Raw genomic sequence first — 27,511 nt, forward strand, 5'->3', positions numbered from 1 at the left:
TTTCTTGCGACATATTAAGCTTTATTTTTGCTGACATTTTCAAGGTACTGTCATGTGAACAATTTTTGTGCAATAGGAAAAATACAATTTCAATCTCTAATCTTTAATTTTCTTGAAACAGTACAAAATACTTTGAGAAAAAAAAAATCACTTTTCTACTTCGGATCTAATTACAATTTAAACACTAAAATCCCCAAAGTGCTGTGGTTACTTCAATGAGCGGAACATCACGACTATATTATCGTATGATAAAACAAGTATAGGAGCACGGGTTTCTTAGCTTTCACGTTCATTGTCCCTCGACTTACCTTAAACTTGCTTAAGTGACAATTAATTTGAGAATTTTCATAAAAGCTTATTGTGTTTAATTAATATGCAGACTATTTCTACTCTGTGCACAGTAAAACTTGACTTTATCCGTGAGTCTGGACCTAGTCAAGTTTGTTTTACCGAGTGCACTCAGCCAAGCGATTCACTGCTTGTGGTCACAAATGTTTTGCCATTCCAAGTGCTCTTGAACTGCTCAGGGAGTGCAAACTCATCCTGTTATAAAAGTAACAATGAAACCAGTCAAAAGAAAAAGCCTACTACCAAACTTTATTTCCTAACAGAAAAGGTCAACTGGTAATTTTACAAGAGGCTTCACGTGCCACTAGGCACGAAGGACATAAGTAACAGGTGACTTCATGAAAACGACTGATATTTCGTCCTAATTTTTAATTCCCTAAACTGTGCATCTTTGTCATCAGCTGTGTACAATCAAACCTTCACCACCACCACCACCAGCAAAACAAACGCAAAACCACAGAGATCAATGTTAACACTGCGAAAGGATTAAGCTTCACACCCTAACTTGTGCTTCAAATGTTTCATGGGTAACTCAACCACTGTAGGTGCTAAAGTAAGGGGCATGGTATGGTGTTGTATTGTAGAATGGATGTGATAGCATACACACAGTAGTAACACGACTTACCATGTCCTGTCCACTAGGTTTGGGAAGCATGATATTCATCTCCGAGGACTTAGCTGTAACTATCTCAGTTGATCCAATACCATTAGGAAAGAACACTTGACACCCATCTGTTTTGTCAATTGAAATTGTTGGAACGTTTTCGTTGATCTACAAAAATACAAAAAAGGTAAATCAGTGAGTAGGGTAGAAAACTCTTGGAGCTGTGAAGCACCTAAAAAAATTACAAAAATCTGACTATCCCACCCAAAAAGTGGCATTAGAAGCAATGGGGACATCTATAATCGCCTTCAAAAAGTCAAACTAATTCGCTAAATTCAAGCCTCTAGATTTCAGAACAAATAACAATTATGTTTCTAGCGTAGCCAGTCTACCTTCCAAATTACAGCGTATATTTTAAGCAAAACGTTCCTTTTTAATGAATACTTTGAGGCATCTGCTGATCACTGACCTGGCACTGCACACTCTGACAATTGATGAATTCAACAGTACCAATTGCACCATCTAAAACCACTGCTGTTTTCTTGCAGTTATCTGAGAAACGAACAAAATACAAATAATAGATTACATTGCAGACGACTTGCGCTGCTTTATTCTAACAGGAAAAAAAGTTTCTATTTTTGGTTCCTTTGTTCCTACAGACGCCGCATCAAAAACCAAACATGAATACGTCAAATGCTAAGTAGTAATTGCAATACTTCTACTATATAATCTCGCCAAGCTTAAAGCGGAGCTCCAGAATTCCATTGTAATAGCATTTATAAGTCTGCTTATTGTATGGACGTAATAACCTTACAAATTCCTCATCCTTTTTGGAGCTATATAATTATATTTTTGGTGCATATGCAGCAAACTACTTACCAACAATACCAATTACAAAGTTTATGACTTAAGAGGGCAAAATTACTGAATGCTGATTAGCTGCAACAGAAGGCATTTTTTCTTAATTTCACCGAGAGCAGAATTACTCACTCCCGATTGGTTGAATAGCAAAAATACTCGCTCCTGATTGGCTAAGCATACCATTTCTACATTTAGCAGGTTTCTTCATTTTGTGCCCAACAACAAGTTCTTTCAGGTTCTTTGGAGTTCAACTTTTTTTTAAGCCGGGTTGTTTGTCCCAAAAGGACATTGAAATGAAGTGCTGCAGCTATAAAGGAAATTCCTAAAGGTTAATTTTCGTGTAAGATAGGATAGGATAGGATAACTATTTATCCACGGTATTTCCATCACCTACATTAATTGCAATGATACCTCATATAATTATAATTAAGGATTAATTTTCACTTGTATTTTCAAAGTTTTCGCAAATTGCCCTCGCGCGCGAACCGGACATTTACCCTTGTCAAACGGGCTGGTAAAGGTGGTCTGATGGCCAAGCTAGAATTTTTTTCTGACACCTATTGCACATCATTGTTCGTCCTGCGGACTGGGAACTACCTGCGTGTAGCTGCTCGCAGTGCCCCAGTTCAATTCCTTCGCCATGCGGATGCACTCAACTTCCATTGTATGTGATTGCAAACGACTTTACCTATCACTCTGTCACATCTTCATGTGGTTGAAATAATGACCTTCACCTGTGCCCATCTTGGCTTCGCACTCAACCCATCCAAGCTCGTTTACCAGACGACCTGTCTTGCCCACGTGTGGATCGAAATTGTCTCTGTTCGCCAAGAGACTCGCACTGACCCGTTACCTCTCAAAGATACTCGGTCTCTTCTAGAGACCTGGCAGGACCACGCTCACTGACTGCGCTAAACACCAGCTCCACTCTTTATTTTTTCTGCAATGTATGTAGACCAGGTTGTACATTAATGCGCCGTCTCGTTACTCGACCTCGCCACGCCTCCTTCGCGTCGCATTCATCTCACACGGTCTACCAACTTTAAGGTCCTGTTTGCTTTGATAAGTCCCTCTTTTATGATGATTTCTGGTCTTTCAACCTCTCTTGTCACCTGTATACGGACGCCTGCAATCAGCCTTTGGTGACGTTTTTGATGGTGCCTAGTTCTGGGGTTCGTTCACGGAAAGCCATGAGTCTGCTGAGCATATCCCTAGATCCCACAATTGTATTGTTGACGCACTACCTCGTCTTCAGCTCGACAGGTTCCGCTGCCTTGCGCCCAACGCAGATTATCACCTCATTCCTCTTCCAATCATCAGCTGGAAGCACTTCAAGTGAGGACCCTCTGCTACTTTTGACAATGACTGGACCTTCCACTCTTTCCAGCATCCGAGCAGGCGCTCATGCTCATTGTCTCCCAGTTAGCCAGCAGCATCAAACCGCAATCCATCCCGGTTTAATTCTCAGCCATACCTGCTCTTCATCTGGGGAACGGCCAACTGACAACTCGACCAAACCATCCGAGGAATACACCGCATTCATGGCATCACAATTAAGCACAAGCTAGCTATCACCATCCTATTGCTTGTCCATATTAGGCAGTATATCACCTTCAGCAATCACTATGATTACATCGTGTAATCCGCCATGGACACCGCGCATTTCTTCTTGATGTGATGTGGAGGAGAGTTAACTGTCTCCCAACCTAGGCATTTCCGTCCGGAGGGCCACCTTACCCTCGACTATGTTCGATGTCGCACTTCACCCACTGGTACTGAGTTTGTCGCTCTGAAGCCAGTTTTGGAAATCTCAAATGTTGTTCGCCGGACACAGTAAACGTTCGGTCTGCCCTGTGTGTTCCCATCAATCCCTCATCTATCGTTTTGAACCTGCTGCACACGCTTATTCTACATCCCCATTATTCGCGCTTAAAGACGGCGCTGCCCTTACACGAAACGCCTTCCTGTCTTTCACCTCCTCGCGTCTTCGAACTGGCCAATGCTTGGCATTGACCAGGCCCATTACAGCCGACACAGCTTTCGCATCGGTGGAGCCACCTCTGCCGCAAACGCTGCCATTCCAGATCACCTTGTTAAGACTATCGGACGTTGGTCATCAGGGCCAAGTTGTTCAACGCCCGATTAAGCCAATCCTGGATTAACAAGAACTTTGGTTCGCGTGCAATGACCACGCTTGCCTGACTTCCGAATGCACTCATTGGACATTGCACACGTGCTGAACAAAAATGCTGTATCATGACAGACTCGAAACAATAGAAAACTCCCAAAGCACAAACTCAGCCAAAACGCTAAAAATCTTCAATATTCACTCAAGTTTGGGCTTATAGAAGATAATGTCACCGTTTTTCAATGACCATGAAATTCAGAATCTTGGTAGTAGTTTGTTAATCAATTGTGGCCCTGAAAAATTTTGAAGGAAAAAAAAACTACGAATTTTTAAGAAAATGCTTTTTTGTGAGAAGGACTCTGAAACGCTGACAAGCGTCAACAATTAGCTAAAACTATAATTTCTATATGTTTGCATTGCTCGAAATCGCGCGCATTCACAAGAACCTAAAGCTTTTTGCTGACTTGCAAGGACCCATCTGTTATACTGAAAGATCCCCAAAGTAAAGGAATAAATCTTATAGTTCATTAGATATAATCGTGTAAAGTTTGCTATTCACTTTTACATAAATTATGACCTAAATTTGGAAAGCGCTTAATTTCTCGAATTGGGTCTTTGCGATTTTGTTGAAACTCTGTTCAGCGCAAGGCACTAATGCGCATTATGTGTAGCCGAGAGATTTTCACGAAAAAAAGCCGGCAACAGCAGAATTTCGACTCAGACCTCAAAGGGGCGTGGCACTATAACCACGTGACATTCACTCTGATCGCCAAAATGTTTTCGCTATATTGTAGATTGATCTATATGTTATCCATTCTATCCGTTACACTTACGATAAAAGTAAAGGTGGGGATACCAGAGAGCTTCAAAGTAGGGTGGTACCGCCAAAAAATAACTGGGTCGAGTCACCTTAAACACTCTTGTCGTTGCCCAACTGACGTGTTTTATTCGTTGTCATTTCAATCGGGACAGGTGACATTAAGTAATAATTATTGTGGTTAATTTTGTTTAATGGATTGTATTTCATATCACGGTCAGTTGCGCTTTGTACACGTATCAATTCCGCCTCCTGTTATCGGCGACTTGTACAGTCGTTGCCGAACTCGCGTATTTTATTCGTTCTTTATTTCTATTGGGGCAGTGAAATTAAGAAAAAATATAAGTAATAGCTCATGGTAGAATTCGTTGACTAAGTTGTTGAAACATGGATTTTTAAACCAAGCAAGCATTATTTTACTAAGGAATTTCTGAGTCTAAAACAAAAACATTTTGGGCTTTGTTTAATCTGCTACTGTTTGAAGAGTTGAAATAAACGTCATAGCCAGGGTCTGAAATGTACGGTAGTCCAGCCGTCTAAAGCGACCACCACATTGGATGGGTTGACTTTTTCAAGGCCTCTAAACTATAATCTCACCATCTCATTTTATTCAGCTCAACATACAATCTATTAAACTATGCCCTATAAGCAATTTTATTCCGGCAGGCTTGCAGGGCTTCTTGGAAGAGCGCTTACTGTGGCATATAGATTTCATGCTTAACTAGCAAGTTTTAAAACAACATGGCGGTGAACCACAATATTAACTAAATAACTGACATGTTACAAATGTGGAGCAATAACATAACAAAATATTACCTACAACCATGGAATTTATTTTTCCTTTTACTTGTAGAGTGGTGTTCTTGCAGCTGTAAATGTAGACCGTTTGAGATGATTGAGACTCGGAGATTAAAAGGTCTCTGTTGTTTTCTTGATATTCCTACAGGCAAAAAATAATGTATTTAACTCACATTTTACACAGTAAGTACAGCAGAGTTTGTCAACAAATTTACCCCACCCCAATGCTGGAAAATTTTGAACAAAAACGTGTCTGGACATAAACCTGTCTGAAAGTTCACATGGTTTGCCCTTCCAAAAGTCCGAAATTTTTACGAAGTTAATTAAAATATATCTATACTTGAAACAAGACCGTGGACAGGTATCTTGGAGGGTCTGCTGAAAGTAACCAAGGGGCATCTGTGGAGAGGGATAGCAAAGAAATGGTTTTTGAGTCAAAATTAACTTGCCAATTTTCTTCTTTCTTTGTTCAAAACTTTGTACGAACAATGTGAACATTTTGCACGAAGAATGACCGCTTTGTACAAACAATGTCGGGGTTTGTACAAACAACGTCGACTTTGTACGAACAACGTGCATGTACAAACACGTTCGCAAGAGTCAGGATCTCGAGTCAGCATTTCGAGCCAGGATCTCGAGTCAAAATTTTAAGCCACGATCTTGAGTCAGGATTTCGAGTCAGGATCTCGAGTCATGATCTCGAGCCAGGATCTCGAGTCATAATTTTGATTCAAGATCTTGAGTCAGGACTCGAGTCAGTATTTCGAGCCTCAGAGCGAGCTGGTAGAGCAACCGTAACTAAAAATGGATGAAGATGATGGTACGTTAAATCAACAATTTTTTAATTTGTCTTGGTCTCCAGTCTTACTTGAATGTCTTATTTGAATGACGTTGTGCGATAGATAATTTTTAACTTGAAATTGTTTTAGCAAAACTTGAAATTCCGCAGTATAGGCTTGAAATTAAGACGTGCAGTTGCTGAGACCAACTTGAATATTTTTCGTTCAGATGCCATACATCTTCATATATGTATTGGCCCAAAATATCAGAGGCAAACAAAAGCCGGAAAATGCATCTGCACGCGCACTGGCTACTGTTAGGGGGGGGGGGGGGGAGGGCTGACAGTACTGGGGCACAGCCAGATCACACAGTCATGCACTCTGTTCTTCGAACTGAACATCTGTTGCAGTGCAGTAGATTTGTTATGAAATCCGTATGACTCCCACAGAAACTGCCATGTCAATCAATAACCGGTACCAAAATACACGTGCTTTTTTCGCGTAGATAGTGTCGGCCCAGTAACTTGTAGCGGTGTAATTGCACCTGAATTACAGTCAGTCTACGTCACGCAAGACCAGTATCTAGGAGAATGAAATGAACATTCGAATTCCTCTTCGTAATGTCCGGCATTTGAATGGAATCTTGAAAATTTCTCTGGAAATCTTTGCGAAAAAGACACCCTAACTGAATTTTCCGCTTTCATGAATAGAATAAAAACAAGGCTGTATGTTAGCTAACTAGTGATTTACTATCCTCTGAAGGAAAGATTATACTTTTCATAAGGAGGAAACTCAAAGTGTTTGTATTTATTATTATTAATAATAATAATAATAATAATAATAATAATAATAATAATATAATAATAATAATAATAATAATAATAATAATAATGTAATATTGAGTGTGCAGTTTTCTTTTTCATCAGGATATGAATTCACTGTGAAGGTTTTCTTGAACGTTTAAAAAAGTAACGAGATATTTTGACTGAACGAAACTGACGAAGTTAATATCAGAAACTATCCATTTCAATAAAAGAAGTTTTTTATATTTCTCATACAGGCGGACTTGACTTTATTGTGCGTGCGGAATAAGAAGCGGCCGCATGACAATTGCGCTTGGGAATTGACACCAGTTGTGATCAATCTGCGTACACTAGATCGAGCGAGCGAGCGAGCGAGCGTTGCTTGATTTCTAAAACATGAAGACGTGATAACAAATTATCATACCCCTAAAGTTCACAACAAAATATCATACCCCATAAAATATCATACCCCGAAATTCACAACAATTTCATTGCACCTCATGTCTTAATTGTACATGCTTCGCAGTCAGTTTATGTGATGGCAATACGTGAACCAAGGTAGTGACTTTTCCTCTCAACTGTTTGTTAAATACGTACCACAATCCACTTCTTGCCCTGCAGTTCAAACACTGGTGGCTTCTTGGTGGGGGCAGCACCAAACTTAGGGGCAACCCCTGGGGCAGGCTTGGGTCTATCTGGAACTGGACCAGTTTTTCTCAGCTCTTTGTTCTTGTGAGTCTTTTGATCATCACGAACTTTCTTAAGTCCTGCATAAGAACAGTTAGGCTCAGTACCAAATAGCCACTAATTCACTGGTGATACACACCAGTAGACCTCAAAATAACTTAATATATGTATTGGTATGTCCTGTATGTCTGACATTTTCGGCTAAGATCTGTCTTGAACATGAGGATAAAACATGTTCTTAGTCCTTATCAGGAGTGAGGTATGATCAGAATAATAACAGGCGATATTCTCTTAGACATGAAAACAATAAATTTTCCTTGGTGTTACAAAGATATTTTTTGGTACGTTAATTTGATTACAGTTGTATTGTAGTTTATCGTTATTTGTATGTTTATTGCGGTTAATAAATATTGTAACGTACCAGTAACATAATTACCTAGTTTTGTTGTGTAAATTGTGTTGCACAAATAAAATATCTTCATTAAACAAATGTTACAAAAGAAAAAAAAAAAGAGAGAAATATCTAACATCAGCCACACTACAACACACTTCTTTGTTCTTTGTTCTTACCGTGTTTTGATGTCATCTGTACATTATCAGAGTACAGATAATAATAATAGTAATAATAATAACAACAATAATAATAATAGAGCGGTTTTCAATTAAGTGTCGAAGGTAATTTCCCGTTTGCTTTGGTTTTGCATTACTACGCTCTGTGATTGGTTAACAAAACTCGCGCCACTTCCTCAACCAATGGGAATCCAGACCAAAACCAATCGTGCTTTGGCCGCACGCGTTTTCCCTTGCTTGGCGCCAGTTACATGTATTTGCTTTGAATTCTGATTGGCTCGTTGTGTTGTTTACATCTGTTGCGATTGGCCAGAGCAATTACTTTGGTTTTGGTTTTACGAAACTCAATTGGAAACACCTCTAATAATGATAATAATAATAATAATAATAATAATAATAATAATAATAATAATAATAATAATAATAATAATAAACGAATCTTTATAAGGATAACCCATCAGTACATCAGTACTGTTATCAAAGGGGTCCTAAAAATAACAAGGACAATAATAATAAGAATAAATTAATTCAGTAATTGATTAAAATTAAATGCAATTTAAAAATGAATTAAAAGAAACAATAAAACTAACACTAACTATGCTTATATTAAAAGACAGTATTTATCTAAAGATTTCTTAAGGTGGCCGAATACAGTTTTTTAGTGTACAGGTGTTAGAAGACGTTATTTGGAAACTAAGTACTTCCGGACGCCCAAAATTGGCATGGTGAAGGACTAACTAAGAGGGAATATATTTTCGTACGTCTTGTTGAGTTAAGCACCGTTTCCATGGCAACGCAGCGCACTATTAAACGTCCATAAATGGTAGGTTTCCTTTATTTTTAGAAAATGTACTCATTAGATTTTCCCATTTTTTGTATCCAGAAAAACTCACAAAACACTGACACAGTTGCACTACTTTCATGTAATTTTAACAGAGAGATCTCCTGTAAATATTGATTTTGCATTTTAATGTTTTGTGAAGATACCCTCTGCTTAATCAGGACCCTAGTCGACAAAACATACAAGATCAACAACACGTGGGTAGGCTTTCATGAGGATATCAAGAAATTGTTATTAATTTTACGTAAAAACCTTTTCCCCAGTCATATCGCCGAGAGGGTTATCAGGCAGTACATTACTAAAACTCAGACCCTTCCTAACATACCTGCTAGTCCTCCCTCCATTTCTACACGATTTTTCAAATTACCTTATGTTGGGCCCTTCTCTATTTCAGCACAAAACGGATTACACAAGCTACTTAAACGTTACTGTAACGATCTTGATGTTAAGCTAGCCTTTTCTTCCTTCAAGATTAGTAACATGTTTAGCCTAAAGGACCCTGTGCCTGTTGAACTTCGTTCGAATGTTGTTTATAAGTTTACCTGTGCAAGCTGTAATTCTTGCTATGTCGGCGAAACCAGCCGACACCTCTCTACACGCATTCCCGAACACGTAAACAGGGACAGGACCTCACATATCTATCAACACCTTCAACAATCCGAGGCTTGCCGCAATTCCTGCTCTGCTGAATGTTTTAAAGTTAAAGACCATGCGCCCACAAAATTTCAAGTCAAGATAAAAGAAGCATTACACATCTCCTGGGAGCAACCTTCTTTAAACAAGCAACTATACCACGTTAATTTAACTCTCTCGTTCTAATCAACATGTTCTATTGTATACTTCCTTTGTTACCTTTGGCTATTTTGTTAGATTCCTAATTTATTGCACGTTTGTTATTTATCTTTCTTTAGCATTACATTATAAACGCAAATGTAACTTCATATCACTTCTACTTTCAACTGAAGATGGTTGTTGTACAACCCAAACATATTTTGTAAATTTAAATGTGTCGTTATTCTTATAAAGATTTAGGTTGCTCTTCGTAGGCAAGTTACGCTTTTAGGGAACTATTTTCATGCCAAATGTCACGAAATTCTAATGAGCGGTTCCTTAGGAAACAGTTCATTTCCACGAAAACAACCAGTCACAATTTTTTGGTCAAATGCGCATGCCTGGCTTTAATTGGGTTTCATGACAAAGATGAAAAGCATGCAAAAGGTCTTGGTGAATGACTTTTTTGTTCGGGAAGAAAAGGAAAAGAATCCAGAAATGAGAAACTTAGTTATTTAGCATCAAAACTTAACTTTATTATCCATTTCATGTGAAATTGAGGGATCACTTTATGGACCGCCGTATTTGTGTACCACAACCCTAGCGCGCGCTTAATAGCATCACTTACAGAATCTGTAAAGCGCGCGCAAACTGTGTTCGGCCACCTTACAAAGTGCCCACAGTCAATCTGACTAATAATTAAAGGTGAGGAATTAAAACGGAAGCCCCTAAAAAGCAAATCTTTGATGTACAAACTCGCATTTCACTTTGGGAAGACTGACAATTGTCCCATTGTTTCTGGTATTTACAGTGTGATTTGACAAAATAAAATAGTATGTAAAGGGACTGCATGCAAACGTTTCCTCTAAAGCTGTCGAAAACAAGCAAACATGATTTCTTCTTTAAAATACGCAACAAAATGAGCTGTAAATACCTGCTGAAATGCCTGTGCCTGCTTTGTTAATCTCACTGAACAAAGCATTTGCAGCTCCCCGCTGGGCATCTGCTCCCGAGCTAACTGGTGAAGGTGCTTGTATTGGAGGAGGGGGTGGGGGTGCTGGCATGGGGGGAGGGGGTGCAGCCCCTGCCTTTGCTACAGCTCCCTGTAAAGAGATTGCTTATGAAGTAAATGGAATACACCTGTAAAACTACACAACATCGTGCCCAGACAAAATTCACTGTATAAATTTACAGTACAATAAATAACTTTAGAACTTACCGTTTTGCTCCAAACTAGGCCAGTTGTGTGATGTGCCTTGACATAACCATGGAGGTCAGTAATAGCATCTTTAAGGCATTTCACCCACTGCACGTGTGTTTCATCCCTGGAGGTAAGATAAAACAATGATAACACAAAAGGCTACAACAAGCTTCCAAAAAACATTTGTAAAGTCTTCCAATAATTCACAACGATTAGCAGAAATGTTAAGAAAATCTGGGTTGGATATATATAAGGATGAACAGTTGCAAATATCTGTTTTTTTGAAAACCAGTATGCACTGTGAATATCCGCTATCAGGATCAGTCAACAGAAACAAAAATTTGGTTGAGACGGCAGGCCAGCAGTATATACAGAATCAAATATTATTATCCAATTCCACTTTGTACAAATATTTAACAATTAGCCTGTGAATTCGCGCAGGATATCCCTATGATATCCCAACGCTTATTTGGTTATTCCACTGTAAGAAAACCATAATATTATGAATTGATAACAGATAAATGCTCTAAAAAGAAACAATGTGGCCATGTGCACTTCTTCAGTCGATTTCTTTTGGTTGGTTTTGGATCACACATCAGTTAATTTTATTTGACTTGGTATGTTAACCACGGACAACATTCATTCAGTTTTAATAGGTTTTTTTGTGACCACAATGGATTGCTGACCCGTAGTTTGCTACAGTTACATATTTGAAATAGCCCTGTATGTGTGAGATCAATACTTTCGATCAGCAGGGGTGAGACAGCCTCACATGTGGGATTTGGCCAGCTTCAGTTTGTTTTTCACACTCATGAAGATTGTTTTTGCTTCTTGACAATCCTGGGAAATGATTAAACAACTCTTTTCAGTGAACAAACAGAAAATCAATAGGAAAAATGCTAACCAAAGCCAGAAATTCCGGAGGGTACGGATCGAAAAGTGGGAGGAAACATAGAGTTACAGTGGTCAGTCAGCAGTGTAGCTAAAAAGCATTCATGAAAGTGAGGCACAAGCCAGGGAATCCATTCTCCAGCTAAAATCAAATCCGTAAGCTACATGTCAAACATCATTCAAAATAGTGTGCAGTAACGGTGATAATGATACCAACAAATTAACATGACTGCCAGGTAACTTACTTCCCTTTGAAGTCCTTTAAGACTCTGTTCATGTAGAACTGCCCAGCATCCAACATTTCCTTGATGTAGGGTGCGGGAGTGGGACTCTGTCAATAACAACATGTCAAATATTCAGTGCCTGTACTCTCACAGGGCTCCATCTTAATTTTTTAATAGTCCACAAGCAAAGTGCTACAAGTAAGATTTTTTCTACTAGCAAAACTAGCAAGTTCACTAGCAATTAATTTTTTTGCATGTGACCTCGCCTTTTCTATTGGCAACCTGAAAAGTTAAAAACTAATTTAAACAAAATAATGCATAAAACCGTTAAGTAAGTAAAAGACCTGTAACTTACCACTGATACCCAGCCTAGAGCAGGAATGGCCTCACTAACAGATGACAGGTGGTTGAACACCTTACTGCCACGATTCTTCTCACGGAAACCCTGTCACAAAACCAAAGCAAAATTATTACTGGGCCAGTGTGGTAATGGGCATAATTAACTTTTTTTTCCAGGACTCTTTCGGCTCCTAAAAATTTCAAAGTGGTTGCCAACTCCAAAACCTTGCTCACTGTCAGTTTTCCCAACAGAAAAAGTCCAAATTTTTCATTTAAATATTTGAGCCAAAAACTGAATTAAAAACATGAAATAATAAACAATTATTCACCAAAGTGGAGGTGAATAGTGATGGATATTTACCGAGCCGCGGAGCGGGGAGGTAAATATCCGCTACGTAAAGGAGGTAAATATCCGCTACGTGTCTTTTCTTCAATTTTTGTGTAAAATTTGTTCTGTTGTTGAAACCATACTGCAAAACATTAGATGTTTCATTGCTTACATTGCAATTATAGTGCTCGACAGTTTCGTAAACAATGCATTGTATTTTTATTTTTCGCCTTAGAATATGAGGTTTGAAAGATTAAATAACTTACCATGTAATGCCGTCAAACCAAACTTTGTTGCCATTTTTGTATGTTTTTGTAATTTTTGTAATAGCCGCTCTTTTATCGAAATATTTCCCTCTTAAGTGACTGTGGCAAAACAGGAAGCCATCTTGTTTCTCTTCGGCTGCTCGGAGGTGAATAGTACTTGGCTAATCACCTCCGAGCTAGCCAATCAGCGCGCATGAAAAGCACTATTCACTTGTGTGGTATACATTAACAGGTTAAAATGACAAACTCAATGCTGAAATATCCCCATACAAAGGGGCCTATAATTTTAGATGGGAGCAAAATTTAAAAAATCCCAAACTTGCTTTGCAAAGGAGGCTTCCTTGAACATTCCAGCCAAGTTTCAGCCAATTCCACCACAGGATGAGACTCAAACAAATTTAAAATGTTTTCCCACAAATGCAATTTCATTTTATTGAGAAAAAAAAATTGATTTTCTAAACTTGATACATTTAGGTGTTAATAATTCCCTCATATATTGTAAGAGTTTGAATGATACAATGACAGACAATGGGCAAGGAAGAATCCACAACAAAAATGATCATCAAAATTTAATGATAACCTACAGTAAACACGTTTAACTTGCATGAAATCCCTTCTTGAGTCTACAGGTCTGTTATTTTCATGAACTGTTTACCACGATCTCTTCATGGTTATCAAGAAAAAGAAGGAAAAAATCTTGCCCATTTTAGTTGGCAAAGAACCGGATTGGTGAAAATCTCTCGACTTGAAGCCATTCACCAAGGAATTCAGCCGCAAACAAGCTTAGCTCACATTATAGTCAAGAAGAATGGTTGCCAGATCTCAAAAAATCAGAGGAAAATACAGAGGCTACTGACAAACAGTGCTAGCCAAACAAATTGTTGCCATGCAGTGAAGAAAACACCACCCACCAGCAATCACAGTCGAAACTAATCATGTGGAGAAGTGGCAAAAGCTGTATGGCAGGACTATTGTTAGAGGCAATAAGCTTTTAACTAAAGGTGATTTAGCCAAATCTGTGTCTTGTTGATTTTGCCACTGTACTGACAGTAACATTAGGAAACATAACTGGATGAAGTCAGGTCAACTTTGTAAGCATTCTGTCTTTGAATGATTACTTATTCATGACATGGTTTCTAGAAAACTGGTTGGAGAAGATGTTAAGGATAAATTGAAACTGATTTTCTCAAAAATATGTACCAGTGTTCAACTTGATGAAACTGCTCTCACACATTTTCTTTGCTGTGATGTAACAATATATACCACAATATACCACTTCATATTAGACATGACAACTGGCAGTAGATTATTAATATTCGGTGATGACTTACTTGTTAATGTTTACTTCGCAGTAATGAAATTCAGAAGTAGTTTTTCTCTATCTCATGTTAAAAATTAAAGCATTTCCCCACATATCCTACCCTTCCTAATCCAAATAGCCAAAGAAAGACTGACATGAATTTTCCAGGCACCAAATCCTGATACCATGTTACAGTTAATAACATTATTTTGACAGTGCATAAACAACAACATTAAAATAATAAATGAGCTGTTCATATAGTTCTGTTCCAATGAAGCACAAGTTCATACATGTAAATCAAATACATGGAACTGGAAATTGTAAGGTGTGACTTGAAAGAAAAGAAACAGGTTACTTGTATTGAAATGAAGTAGTGAAAAGCCAGTTAACTTTGATTCTGAATTACTGATGTTCAACAAAATGATGAGTGATTAACACAATAAAAGGCTGTTCACAAATGTACACAGCCTGAAATAGTCTGCTACAAAGCCAGCAATAATATTAAAACAGACTGGAGAAGGGAAGGGTTCATTTACAAGTATTCAATCTAGCATTTTTAAAAGGTATGGTATGGTACGATACAATAGTAAACTTTTTTACCTGAACGTCAGCAATAGCATCAGCCATTGGCTTCGCCAGCTTTGCAAATTCACCCTGTCAGACAAAATGGAAGCAATGTGTAAAGAAAATCTTTGAAGAACTGGATGCAAAGTTTGATTTTGTACAACTTTTACAGTGGGTTTCAAATAACTTTTGACGATCGGATTCCAAAATTTGTTCGGTACTTCCGAAGTTGGCGGCGGACTTCACAATTTGATAACGAAGTTGCCAAAACTTCATGTCGGACAAACATTAGCCCAGCCGTAACTAGTTCATTCGGTCGCGATGAATCCCTTTATTCGGCAAGGAAAACATAACATGCATAATATTTTGCGGAAACCCATACAGAGATTGCAGTCTTTCACAGTTTAAGTACAATCATGTCTAGAATGTCCAGGAATTTCTTTAACCATTGCGCTTCATTGAGTGATCTTGTTGCAAGCCCTGGATTCTCTGCAGATAAATAGCTTGAGTGAGAGACCTTTGTGGCCAGATGTTTATTAATATACATGTAGGTTCAGTTGGCCACTTGCCAGCCTCCACTGAGAGAAGTTGAAATTGGACCTGTCTTGTAAACTTAAAAGATAAAATTAAAATAATTTGATTTTAGTGAAAATACAGTTGAGAAAAACTTGATTCGATGTTAGTGATGAAAAGAAGAAACAAATTTTGCTTTGAGGCAGTCAGGCGCGTAGTGGCACCAACGTGTCTGCAAGCCAAGTAGTCAAGTCATCTATAATTTTTTTATTTAGAGAAAGTTCTAGTTTTCTTGAATGTGTACTCAAACACCACAAGAGGTTGTAGGTAAGGATAGCTTTTGTAGGACAACAAATACATTTGCTTTAATTTATAAGTTTCCTCGAACACTTTTTTTCCAGTGCATTTTTAATATTTGCACGTTGATGCTAGTTTTGGCGTGAGCTATAAGACACATTTCAGATTCGTTTCATCAAGCATATTAGTCTTCTTATTTTTTAAATAAAATCTAACTGATCCCCAAACAAGGAATGTTGTTCCGTAAGGGAGAAAAACTAATGTAGAGTTCCTAAACTGGCAAGGAATTCATTTCAGTGCATGAAGAACACAAAGTTCCAATGCATTAAATTCAAACCAAAATTTCGCAAACATTAATCTCAAACCGTAATTACAACAGGTTCAGTAACGCAACTAAATAGCCCAATAAGATGATTTGCGGTCAGTGTCTGGAAGATGAAATCGTTAGATCCCTTCTCAAGTTAGTCGCTAAAAGCACCATCCAGTTATCTCAGTCTGCCATTGAGATTTCCTCTTTATATCCCACCCAATTCGCAAGCTTTCTTCCACATGAAGTTCACCAATAATTGGTAACCTTGTTATCAAATTATCAAGTCCATCACCAACTTCGAAAGTTCCGAACAAATTTCGGAAGCCGATCGTCAAAAGTTATTTGAAACCCACTGTAATAAGGTCTACTCACTGAATAAGTGATGTTTTGTACACTGTGGTTAATTTTGTGCAGAAGAGCACAAAACAGGATACATAAAGAACACATCAAGTTTTGTATGGCTTCAAGCCACACTCAAGCACAAGTGATCATGTTAACCGTGGTCAAACGTAAAAAATAATGAAAGTCCATCAAAAGCAAAGTTTTTACTTTTTCAAAGAGTCTGTGAGTTTACTAAATGATATCATCAAGTACAATTTAATAAGAAATTTACACCTTTTTCCTTGAGAAGCGAGGTTTATAAATTTGTCGGGCTGAGCTGAGCTAAGCTGCGCGAATTCGAGCGAAAAATATAGTTATATATATATATAATAAAATAATGAATTGAAGACTTCATCAGCTATTAAAGTGCTCAATAGATAAACTAGAGCAATATGTAGATTCTCAGAGTTGGATTATTTGGTTGAAGACATTTATTGCCAAAAATAACGGATACATGTGAAGATATACAAAATTTGAAAATACAGAACAATGCCTAGTGGCGTGACATAGACGGATATGATAGGTCTAAGCGAGCACGGTCTTTAACAGGAATTTTTTGGAATGTCTACACGTGGATATAAGTTCGCTTCTATTGTTCAGTGTTGACATTTTAGGTTGACATATAATAAAATATTTCTCCCATAGACACAAATTGCATTTCTTGCTCACATTTGAATACGATCGGGCCTGTTTTATCTTGCGCCATTTGATGTTGTACATAATATTTCTATCCTTTAGGTTCCAAATATATTTACTTAATTCGGTTGCGTGCTTATACCGTTCGTTCCGAAATGAGCATACATGGTTTCTGTATCTTAACTTAAAAGCCGTGTCACAAAGACCGATGTATGTATCCTTCGACAAAGCGGCACCCACATATCAGCAAGCGCTAGAAAAAAGCGGCTACGAACACCGATTGAAATTTCACGCAACAACTGATGACCAGACGCACAGTGAAGAGAGAACCAGACCCCAAAATATAACGTGGTATAACCCACCTTTCAGTAAGAACGTCGCCACTAACGTGGGAAATAAATTTTTATGTATCGTGAAAGAATCCTTTACACCAGGGCACCCATTAAGAAAAATCTTTAACAGGAACACTCTGAAAGTGAGCTACTCATGCATGCCAAATTTGGAAAGGAAAATCAGCACCCACAATAAGTTCTGCCTCGTGAATAATTCTCAATCACAAGAAAAATCATGCAATTGTAGAGACAAACACTCTTGTCCACTAGGTGGTGATTGCCTAATCCAAAACATGGTCTACCAAGCCACAGTCGTAAGCCCCATGGGAAGGGAAACATACATCGGACTTACCGCGAACCAATTTAAACCAAGATTCCGAAACCACACGGCTTCATTTAGAAATGAGAGCAAACGGAACCCAACCGAGTTGAGTAAACACATCTGGTCCCTAAAGGACGCCAAAACAGAATTCACTATGACCTGGAAAATAATGGCTCGTGCCAGGCCATATTCAAATGTAACAAAGAGATGCAACCTTTGCATAACAGAAAAATTTTTCATCATCTGCAAACCGGGAGCAGGCACCCTGAACAAAAGGAACGAACTGGCGAGTGCCTGCCGACACACAGCTAAATACTTGATTAAGCATGCTTGAATCTTCATCTTATAAAAGGAGCGTTAGTTAGTTAGTCAGTGTTTCATGCACCTGACGAGAGAAGACCACCAGGCCCTTTCGAAACAGTTCTGTAGTGCAATGTTTTAATTTTTCTTTTCCTATATAATTTATTACAAAGCTCCAAGACTGTAGAGCACTCTTCAACTCAAAGATAAAGTATTTCTGCACTTCTATATATATATGTATATATATTTGGTTGAAGATGTCCGCAGCATTGCCTGGCAACAGTGAAAAACAAAGTATGAATGATGTCAAACAAAGTGAACGTTGCTAGGCAGCAACAGGTTGGGAGACAGACTAGCGTCAGGTGCACTTCGTTGGAGCAAAATTTGCATATATCGGAAAAGTTTCCCTTTCATTGCCAGATCAAATTTCAACTGCAATGTTCATCAATATTCACTGGATGGAAATATCTCTGCAGAATCGTTTCCCTTTCTTCCAGAAATCTATTTTTGTGAAAGATTGCATTGAAGAAATTACACTTTTTGTGGCCGCGGTAAAATAATTTTCCGTGGGAAATAAATTCATCAAACATGACAGCGCTGCACGCCGTGCCGGTTGTACATTTCCTCGTGTCAGAAATATATTTCATCTGCAAACTAGCCCGTGGAACTACGAAAACACCATGCTCATCAAAATAGTTGCCATGTTCAGAAACCTTTTAATCTCCTCATTTGATGCTACAAGATTGTATTGAAGAAATAACACGTTTTGTGGCCGCGGTAAAAAAAATTTCCATGGGAAATAAATTCATCAAACACGACAGCGCTGCACGCCGTGCCGGTTGTACATTTCCTCGTGTCAGAAATATATTTCAACCGCAAACTAACCGGTGGAACTACGAAAACAGCATGCTCATCAAAATAGTTGCCATGTTCAGAAACCTTTTAATCTCCTAATTTGATGCTACAAGATTGCATTGAAGAAATTACACGTTTTGTGGCCGCGGTAAGATAATTTTCCGTGGGAAATAAATTCATCGAACATGACAGCGCTGCACACCGTGCCGGTTGTACATTTACTCGTGTCAGAAATATATTTCAACCGCAAACTAACCAGTGGAACTACGAAAACACCATGCTCATCAAAATGGTTGCCATGTTCAGAAACCTTTTAATCTCCTCATTTGATGCTACAAGCTAAAGAGGGCTTTCCACCCAGCCCTAGCTTTGCGAGGTTTTGCGAGTCACGTATTTCTAGTTTAAAGTGAAGTAGGTTACATATTCAAACAGTAAACACAGAGACACATTAGTTTCCATATGCTTCACTTTAAAAAACCTGACACTTTTTGTGGCTACATACTACTCCTTGAGAGTAGCCACTATGTCACAAAGTGTGAAAGAGTGAGTGTAAGTAGTCCTGGGGCGCTTTCCATTCGACCAAAAATTCCAGAAATTCCGGGTTTGGGAGGGAATGGAACAGACATTTTCCGGAATTTCATTCCGAAATTTTGGGTGTATCTCGCGAGGTTGGCCTAAAATTCCGGAAAATCGGAATAACCGGAAAATTCCGTTCCATACAACCATTCCTGCTTGCGCCCAGTTCTCAGAGCCCGGAAATCGAACTCAACATGGCTTCCAATTATTCTGCTCAATATCAGTGTTCCGCTTGTTATTATGCGACAGATGACTTGAATGTTCTTTTGTACCACTTTTGCACCGGAGCCACGGCAAACTTTCGTAAGCAGTGCGAAAATGCATATAAGCTACGTGCAATGTCTCAAACTCGTCAGGAAAATAGAGAGGTATCGTGCCCTCAAAGTAGTTGCGGACTCGGTTTAAATTCCTACGCAATTAGGAGCTACCCACACTGAACAGCGTTATGTCGTCGTCCTCGTCCAATACTTCGCTTATTTCAACTTCATAGTCGTCAAGCAACTCTAAAGCAAGTAAAATAGACAAAGAGTCCGCCATTTTTTGATTCCCCTGTTTATTTGGTATTTTCGCGGAAAACTGGTACGTGATGGACTGGGACGGCTTGGTTCAAACCAACCGGAAAATACTGTTCCATTCGTCACATGGAATACTCGAAATTTCATTCCGGAATTTTTGGTCAAATGGAAAGCGCCCCTAATCTTCGGATATTGTTCAGAATCGCATGATTAGGCTTTGATTGACACCAACGCTAGATGTTTGTATTTTCGTGAGTATCATTTGTGACTTATCGGCGGCAATCGTCGACATGTTTAGAATTTCTGTGATGTCTCGTCTTGTTTTCAACATATTATTGATTCCCATAATTTCACTTCCATGTGCTAGTTGCATTGGTTGCAATTGATGAGCTTCATGTTGGTAGTCAAATTGATCCCATAATGATATTTTACACAGGTTGCTTGAAGTCTAGCAACACAGACCAATAATTATTTGTTATGATTTCCAATAATTTGTTATTTATGGTAGTAGTCAGATGTAGTCCTTGGCTACCTATTTTTCAATTTTTATACCGTGTTCACCCTTGCAAATGTAGCCCAAGAGAATAGAAAATTTAACTACCCCATGTAAATGCATGGTTTAGCTTGATAACCGAGGTCAAGATGACCGATATTTCAGTTTGCAGTGACATAAATTTTCATAACACATCTGGTCCTCAAATTTGTACATTATAGACAGAGAGAAGCAAAATAGTGTATTTCAATCTACTCTTTTTCATTATCAAGGGCAGCATTGTATTTGATGTGTGTTCCCAGCATCCTAAAAGACATCTCTGCTTGAATGCATCTTTTTAGTGTCTTTTAAATTTGGCGTCTTTTGGTTGATCGTGTTTTAATTACTATTTGTATCATGAGAGGTGCCTTGCATGGCTCCTCGCTTGCAGTTCGCACCTGCCCTTTTGACCTTATCACTTTAAATCACTTTGCCCATATATTTCATTTCTTTCTGGCTGTTTAATTTGCTGTATGTAACATGTGTAATGGTCATGCATTTAAGGTGACTCTACCCAGTTATTTTTTGGTGGTACCACCCTACTTTGAAGCTCTCTGGTATCCCCACCTTTACTTTTATCGTAAGTGTAACACATAGAATGTATAACATATAGATCAATCTACAATATAGCAAAATAATTTTGGCGATCGGAGTAAATGTCAAATGGTTATAGTGCCACGCCCCTTTGAGGTCTGAGTCGAAATTCTGCTGTTGCTGGCTTTTTTTCGTGAGAATCTCTCGGCTGCACATAGCGCGCATTAGTGCCTTGCGCTGAACAGAGTTTCAACAAAATCGCAAAGACCCAATTCGAGAAATTTAGCGCTTTCCAAATTTAGGTCATAATTTAGGGACCGTTCATTTTTTATGAGCATGGGGGGGGGCTGGTGGGATTTGGTTAATTGCCACAACGAAACTGTATGACCCCCCCCTAGCATACAATTTTTTTCCACATGGCCCCCCCCCAAGCAGAAACTATTTTTTTCTGATGACCCCCTCCCGCCCAACCAGAAACAAATCATACTCCTAACTTTAACAAAACGCTTATGTACTGTTTATATCAAAGATAAACGTAATTGTTACTGTGATTTCTTTACAGTACTATTAACAAGTTACCGTTCTTTACTTAGGTAAAGATTTCTCTTGTTTAAAAAAACGTTTTATAGATAGCAACACGTTTACGGCAACGACAAACCCTAAATTTCCATTTAGATTCTCAAAGAAACTATAAAAATTAATCAAGCAAATGGTTAACTTGAAATTACTCCCCTTCGAGTAGAAACAATTAATACACGTACAGATCTGACTAACAAAATACGGATCGAAGCATACCAATCAACGATTATGAGTCATATTAAACAGAAAAAAAACAGCGGACGCACAGATATCAGTCGCGTAGGTAAGGGTTAGATAGGGGTGTTCGTTGAGCCCCAAATCTTGCTCACTAGGGGGGTCCGGGGGCATGGAAATTTTTGAAAATCTAGGTTCCCAGAAACCTCATTTCCTGCATTTTGAGACCCATTTTAGGCAAATCACAAATTTGTTTTACAGCAGCTTTTTGAGCTATATACATCATTTCTATGGCATAATTGTTTCAACTTAAACAAGAAAGTTCAATGTACATTCCGCGCCCTGTCCAGTTCTGATAGCTATTCGATCTACTGATAGTCATACACCAAGCTGGTAAACTGCATCATTCTCGGGTGTAGGCCTTCGAACAAATTGACTATCTCGTCAAAATTGACAGGCATATCATATTTGATATGCATTAGAACCAGGGCAGACATTCTACTCTCTCGCATGGTACACCTCATGTAGTTGTTCAACCTCCTCATTAAGTGCTTTTTCTTCCGCCATTACTGATCTGTAAAGGGGGTTCGTTCGAACCCCTCGAACCCCCCTCCTACGCGCCTGGATATTAAAGTACTGCTATTAAAAATGACAGTTACAAGCTTTTCTGAAGATGGCTTACGGCTCAGATTTACCGTCAACTGAAGTCACCTACAACAATTCCATTATTAAAACCAATCTGGATGTTCACACTAGGCATACTACTGAGTCTACTGATACTCCTGGGTTCAAATAATTTACTAATCAACAGTCTTTATAAAAGTGAGTACTATTAAAAAGAACATTAAACAATCTATTGATATAGTTCAGAGTACAACCACTTTGTAGAAAACTACTCCCCCAAGGATGATTCAATAGTGAGACTGATACGTTTTTATATTAATTTGAACTTGTACAAACATAGGTGTCTACATCAGTTTATATTCATTATTGCTTTTCCAACCGATATGCTTCATTTCCTCAGTTGTTGTTAATATAAAATGCAGATTTCGACCTCAGTATGTAAAACAAATTAAAAGTGGTTAGGAAAATTGCATTACATAAAATTGAAATAATATTCAATTTCTTCATCTGTTTCTGTGTTGAGCCACTTTCAATTTCCCCTACTAGCCAATTATTGCTGGTGACCCCCCCCCCCCCCCTCTTTCACTCATTTTTTTTTTTTGGTAGCCCCCCCCCCCCCCTTTAGTGCCATTTTTTTTCTCGTGGCCCCCCCCCCCTAAATCCCACCAGCCCCCCCATGCTCATAAAAAATGAACGGTCCCTTATGTAAAAATAATAAGCAAACTTTAAACGATTATATCTAATAAATTATGAGATTTATTCCTTTATTTTTATACTAAAACTATAATTTCTATATGTTTGCATTGCTCGAAATTGCGCTCATTTACAAGGCCCTAAAGCGGTTTGCTGATTTGCAAGGACCCATCTGTTATAAAGATCCCCAAAATAAAGGAATAAATCTCATAGTTTATTAGATATAATCGCGTAAAGTTTGCTTACCATTTTTACATAACTTATAACCTAAATTTGGAAAGCGCTAAATTTCTCGAATTGGGTCTTTGCGATTTTGTTGAAACTCTGTTCAGCGCAAGGCACTAATGAGCGCTATGTGTAGCCGAGAGATTCTCACGAAAAAAAGCCGGCAACAGCAGAATTTCGACTCAGACCTCAAAGGGGCGTGGCACTATAACCACGTGACATTTACTCCGATCGTCAAATTTTTTTTGCTATATTGTAGATTGATCTATACGTTATCCATTCTGTGTGTTGAACTTACGATAAAAGCAAAGGTGGGGATACCAGAGAGCTTCAAAGTAGGGTGGTACCGCCAACAAAAAACTGGGTTGACCCACCTTAAGCAATTAACACGCATTCAATTAGTTTCAGATCCAACGTCTGATTTCACCGGATGCCATATAAAATTATACAGCAACATAAAGATAATACCACCAGGAACTGTTTCTTTTCACTACTGTTCTTGATAAATTACTTCCCAAACGGTTATTTGAGTATAACTATGTAATTCACTAAACAGTAACTTGACCTCAGTAAACACGAACTTTGGTAAACACTCTTTAAGAGTAAACGTGCATTCCTAAATCATAAAATTAATGATTGTAATAAGTAAACTCAGTCACACTTCCTAAATCTTATCAGCTTTGAGCTCTCAGACTTTTCTTATTTCTTATATTTGAGGGCAGCTAAGTCATCACGTGCATTGTCACTTGGAGGATTTGTGACCCTATGGAGTCAAGCAATTACAGGAATCGACCTTTTTTTTCCGCAGGGCACTTGACATCCGGCCAAGACCTATTTAGCTCAGTTGGTTAAGGCACCAGAGTCTGCAGAGCGGGAGGTCGCGGGCTCAACCCCTGGCCAGACCAACACTCAGGGTATTTTTCTAAAATACGTTAGGTGTTGTGAATGATGTAATAATCAGTAAATGACAGGCATACTCAAAAAAAATCTGAGTGCTCCTGTCAGGAGTCGAACCTAAGACCTTGCGATTACTAGTTCGGATGCTCTACCACTGAGCTACAGGAGACTCGTGGTAGCTAACGCCATTAAACTAGGTTCATGGGACAAACATCCTGCATATTGCTAGGATTGGAATGTCAAGTTAGGTATTTTTTTCCTGGGAATTTGGGAAAACTTTGAAAATACATGTGAAAATTAATCCTTAATTCTACTCAGCCTCATGCCATTACAATAGATACAGTGTATACGAAAGCAGCATGTACATGGAAATTACTTACTGCACTTGGTTTACAGCTCTTAGAAGCAAGTACAATAAATTCCCGCTGAGCATCAAATGCTTTCTTCACCATCTTAACCTGAAAAGGAAAAAAAATCTCAAGGTTATTCAACTAGACTTGCTTACAAGTCGAGATTAGAGAGCACGAAGCGCGATCGTCAGAGCTCGAGCAAGCGCGGAGCACGAGCAAGCGAGAGCTCGACTTGTTTCCCTTGGTGGAAATCGAATCAAGTGATGTCATTTTGGCGCGAACTTTTCAGGGTGCGAAGTTGTCAAACTGTCAACTCAATGCATTCTTGTCATTTCAGTCATTTTAACACATCTTTTGAAACGTCGACAATTGCATTGGAAAACTTTCTCAATGCGTTTCAAAACGTTGGGAATGTTTCCGAACGGAACTGAAATATGTTGAAAATCATTTAAAAACTGGGCCAACGCATTTGCAAAACATTTTCAAACCTTGACAACGCATTTGAAAAGTCATTTTCTTTATCAGCCCTGCCAAACGACTGTATCGTACTACACACTGTTCATGCGAAGATTTTGTTTACATTTTGATGACTGCAGAAATTATGTTGATTCAAATGCTTTACTTCGAATGTGCGAGTAATAATAATAATACTGGCTACTGCTAGCGCTGCTACTGCAATAATAAATTTTAAAATGAAAGCACTACACAGCATGACATGCAGAGTGCTGTCTTGACAGAAAAACCTGGAAAACAACAACGGTTTGGCGCGTAGATTTCTGACGCATAATTGGACAAAAATAACATTCCTGACATATTTCAGGTGTTCATGGTTTTCCCAGTCGCACTGTAATAACTAATAATAATTATTGATGCCTTACATTTGGTTTAATTGTTGTTAGTTTGCACATGAATTGAACTTTTATTTTCTCTTGCAGTAATTACATGTATTAAAAGAGATTTGCTCAAGCACATAACAGCAAAAACGGAACGAAATGAAATGCCGGATCTCATCGTTTGTTTTTGCTGTTATATGCTTGAGTAATGGCATGTATATAACAATCAACTTTTCTCGTTTTGTCTGTTTTGCTTATGGGTGAGTGTTTTAATTTACTCCGGGCCGCTTCTGTTTTACGAAGTGCCTGGATAGTTTTAATTTTGCCCTCTATGTTATAAACACATAATCGCAATGAGTCCTCGAAGAATGCGTGACTCAGGCAATTTGCGAAAACTTTGAAAATACGCGTGAAAATTAATCCTTGACTCTACTGGGCCTCGTGCGATTACATATATACAAATAAGAAATTTAATTATCAAATTATTTTAATTGATTTATCAATCGATTTTCAATATTGATTTTTATTGATTGAACATGCTGGGCTTGATACCAATTCCTTGATAGGAGTGTTAGCATTAGCTTTATCCACTACACTGGTAAGTTTTTCTTTAGAAATATCCTTGACAGACAGCTTCCTCCAACACCCACCCCGCCCCCATAAACGTTTAGAAGGCCTACAGTAAAAATTATACAGAGCCTGAAGAGGAATTTAGGTAGTCAGTATCAACAACTATGGCTGCAAATATTTATATACCTGAGTATCCACATCTCCACCTATCTTACTTGAGAGTTTATAAAATTCAGCCACTTTGCCGCTTAACACCTACGGATACAAACGTAATGCGTGAGAAGAATCAGTACACCGGGAATCATGTCAGACATGATTGCCAACAAACGGATACCTCAAAGTCACTCACCTCGTCGTATTTTTCGACCAAAACTCCCACATCTGCAATTAAAAAAATGAATAAGGCATTTGCAAGAGGGCAATGTAAGTTTCCATCTATACTTAAGCTTAAGCTCGTATCTAACTTCGTCCTTTCCGCGTTCAGTTTGTCAACTTAGCTTACCTTCTGGAGCTCCACTTGCCTTGTCAGCAGCAGTCTCCAAACGAGTAGTAACAGCTTCTAGACGAGCTACGAGGGCACTCAAGTCACCAGACATCCTAAAACGTCGCTATAACTACCCCAAATGACACGAAATTCTGGTAAATTAAAATAGAGATGCAAGAAGGAGGGGTGAAAAAACCGAAAATGTATTGCTTGCGTTTCCTTATATGGTTTCAGGCTTACTTGCTAGTTCCCAGTCTTCCTTTAGACTTGGAGGTCGATGTTTGACCGCGTGAAAATTGGGACGAGAGCAAAACGCTCTGCAGCTGGCTAATGTTGTTCAAGTACAGTGACTCGCTTTTTACGCGGGATGCCCTGAGGGGGCATACCGTGTCTAAAAACGGGACGATTTCTTTTTCTTCGTCGTAGCTTCAAATCGGTACATTAATTTATTCATTAAACTCACCCCTCTCCTACTTGGGGTGTATTGTTCTGATTGTCTTCAACAGAAGCAGGCCAATCAAAATCCATTCTTGTCGCTTACATCGCGAGGGAGGGGACCCACTCACCCCTACCTGTGTGACGCATCATTTGATCTATTTATTAAAAACGGGTTAAATTTGGGGCCATATTGTTTATAACATGTTCTGGACTCAAGTGTGCCGTTTTCAAACGGAAATTTCACCATTTTGAAGCGGCAAATCAAAAGAATAACTTCTACGAAGCACTCGACATTTAAAACGGTAGAAATTGGTGAGTTCGTGGCGAAGGAATCGTGCTTTGTTTGACAGTCCTTGACCACGACGCGAGACTAAAAAGAGGTCATTGAGAAGCTTACGTTATCGTAATGGAATTCCACACA

General features: G+C 38.6%; 1 protein-coding gene across 1 annotated transcript; it reads right to left on the reverse strand.

Moving 5' to 3' along the window:
• On the reverse strand, nucleotides 1-26,867 carry LOC146450429 (adenylyl cyclase-associated protein 1-like). The gene is made up of 14 exons (XM_085100498.1): nucleotides 26,671-26,867; nucleotides 26,518-26,549; nucleotides 26,355-26,423; nucleotides 24,796-24,873; nucleotides 15,157-15,210; nucleotides 12,679-12,768; nucleotides 12,345-12,430; nucleotides 11,227-11,332; nucleotides 10,942-11,110; nucleotides 7,736-7,905; nucleotides 5,575-5,698; nucleotides 1,422-1,504; nucleotides 974-1,120; nucleotides 1-543 (listed from the first exon to the last, which is right to left on the reverse strand). Exons 1-14 carry the CDS (start codon nucleotides 26,762-26,764, stop codon nucleotides 460-462), a joined length of 1,386 nt encoding a protein of 461 aa, XP_084956624.1. The 5' UTR covers nucleotides 26,765-26,867; the 3' UTR covers nucleotides 1-459.
• Nucleotides 26,868-27,511: the final 644 nt, after the last annotated feature.

The sequence above is a fragment of the Pavona decussata genome, unplaced genomic scaffold, assembly GCF_977016875.1.
Source record: "Pavona decussata unplaced genomic scaffold, jaPavDecu1.1 SCAFFOLD_468, whole genome shotgun sequence".
In the NCBI taxonomy this organism is placed as follows: Eukaryota; Metazoa; Cnidaria; class Anthozoa; order Scleractinia; family Agariciidae; genus Pavona; species Pavona decussata.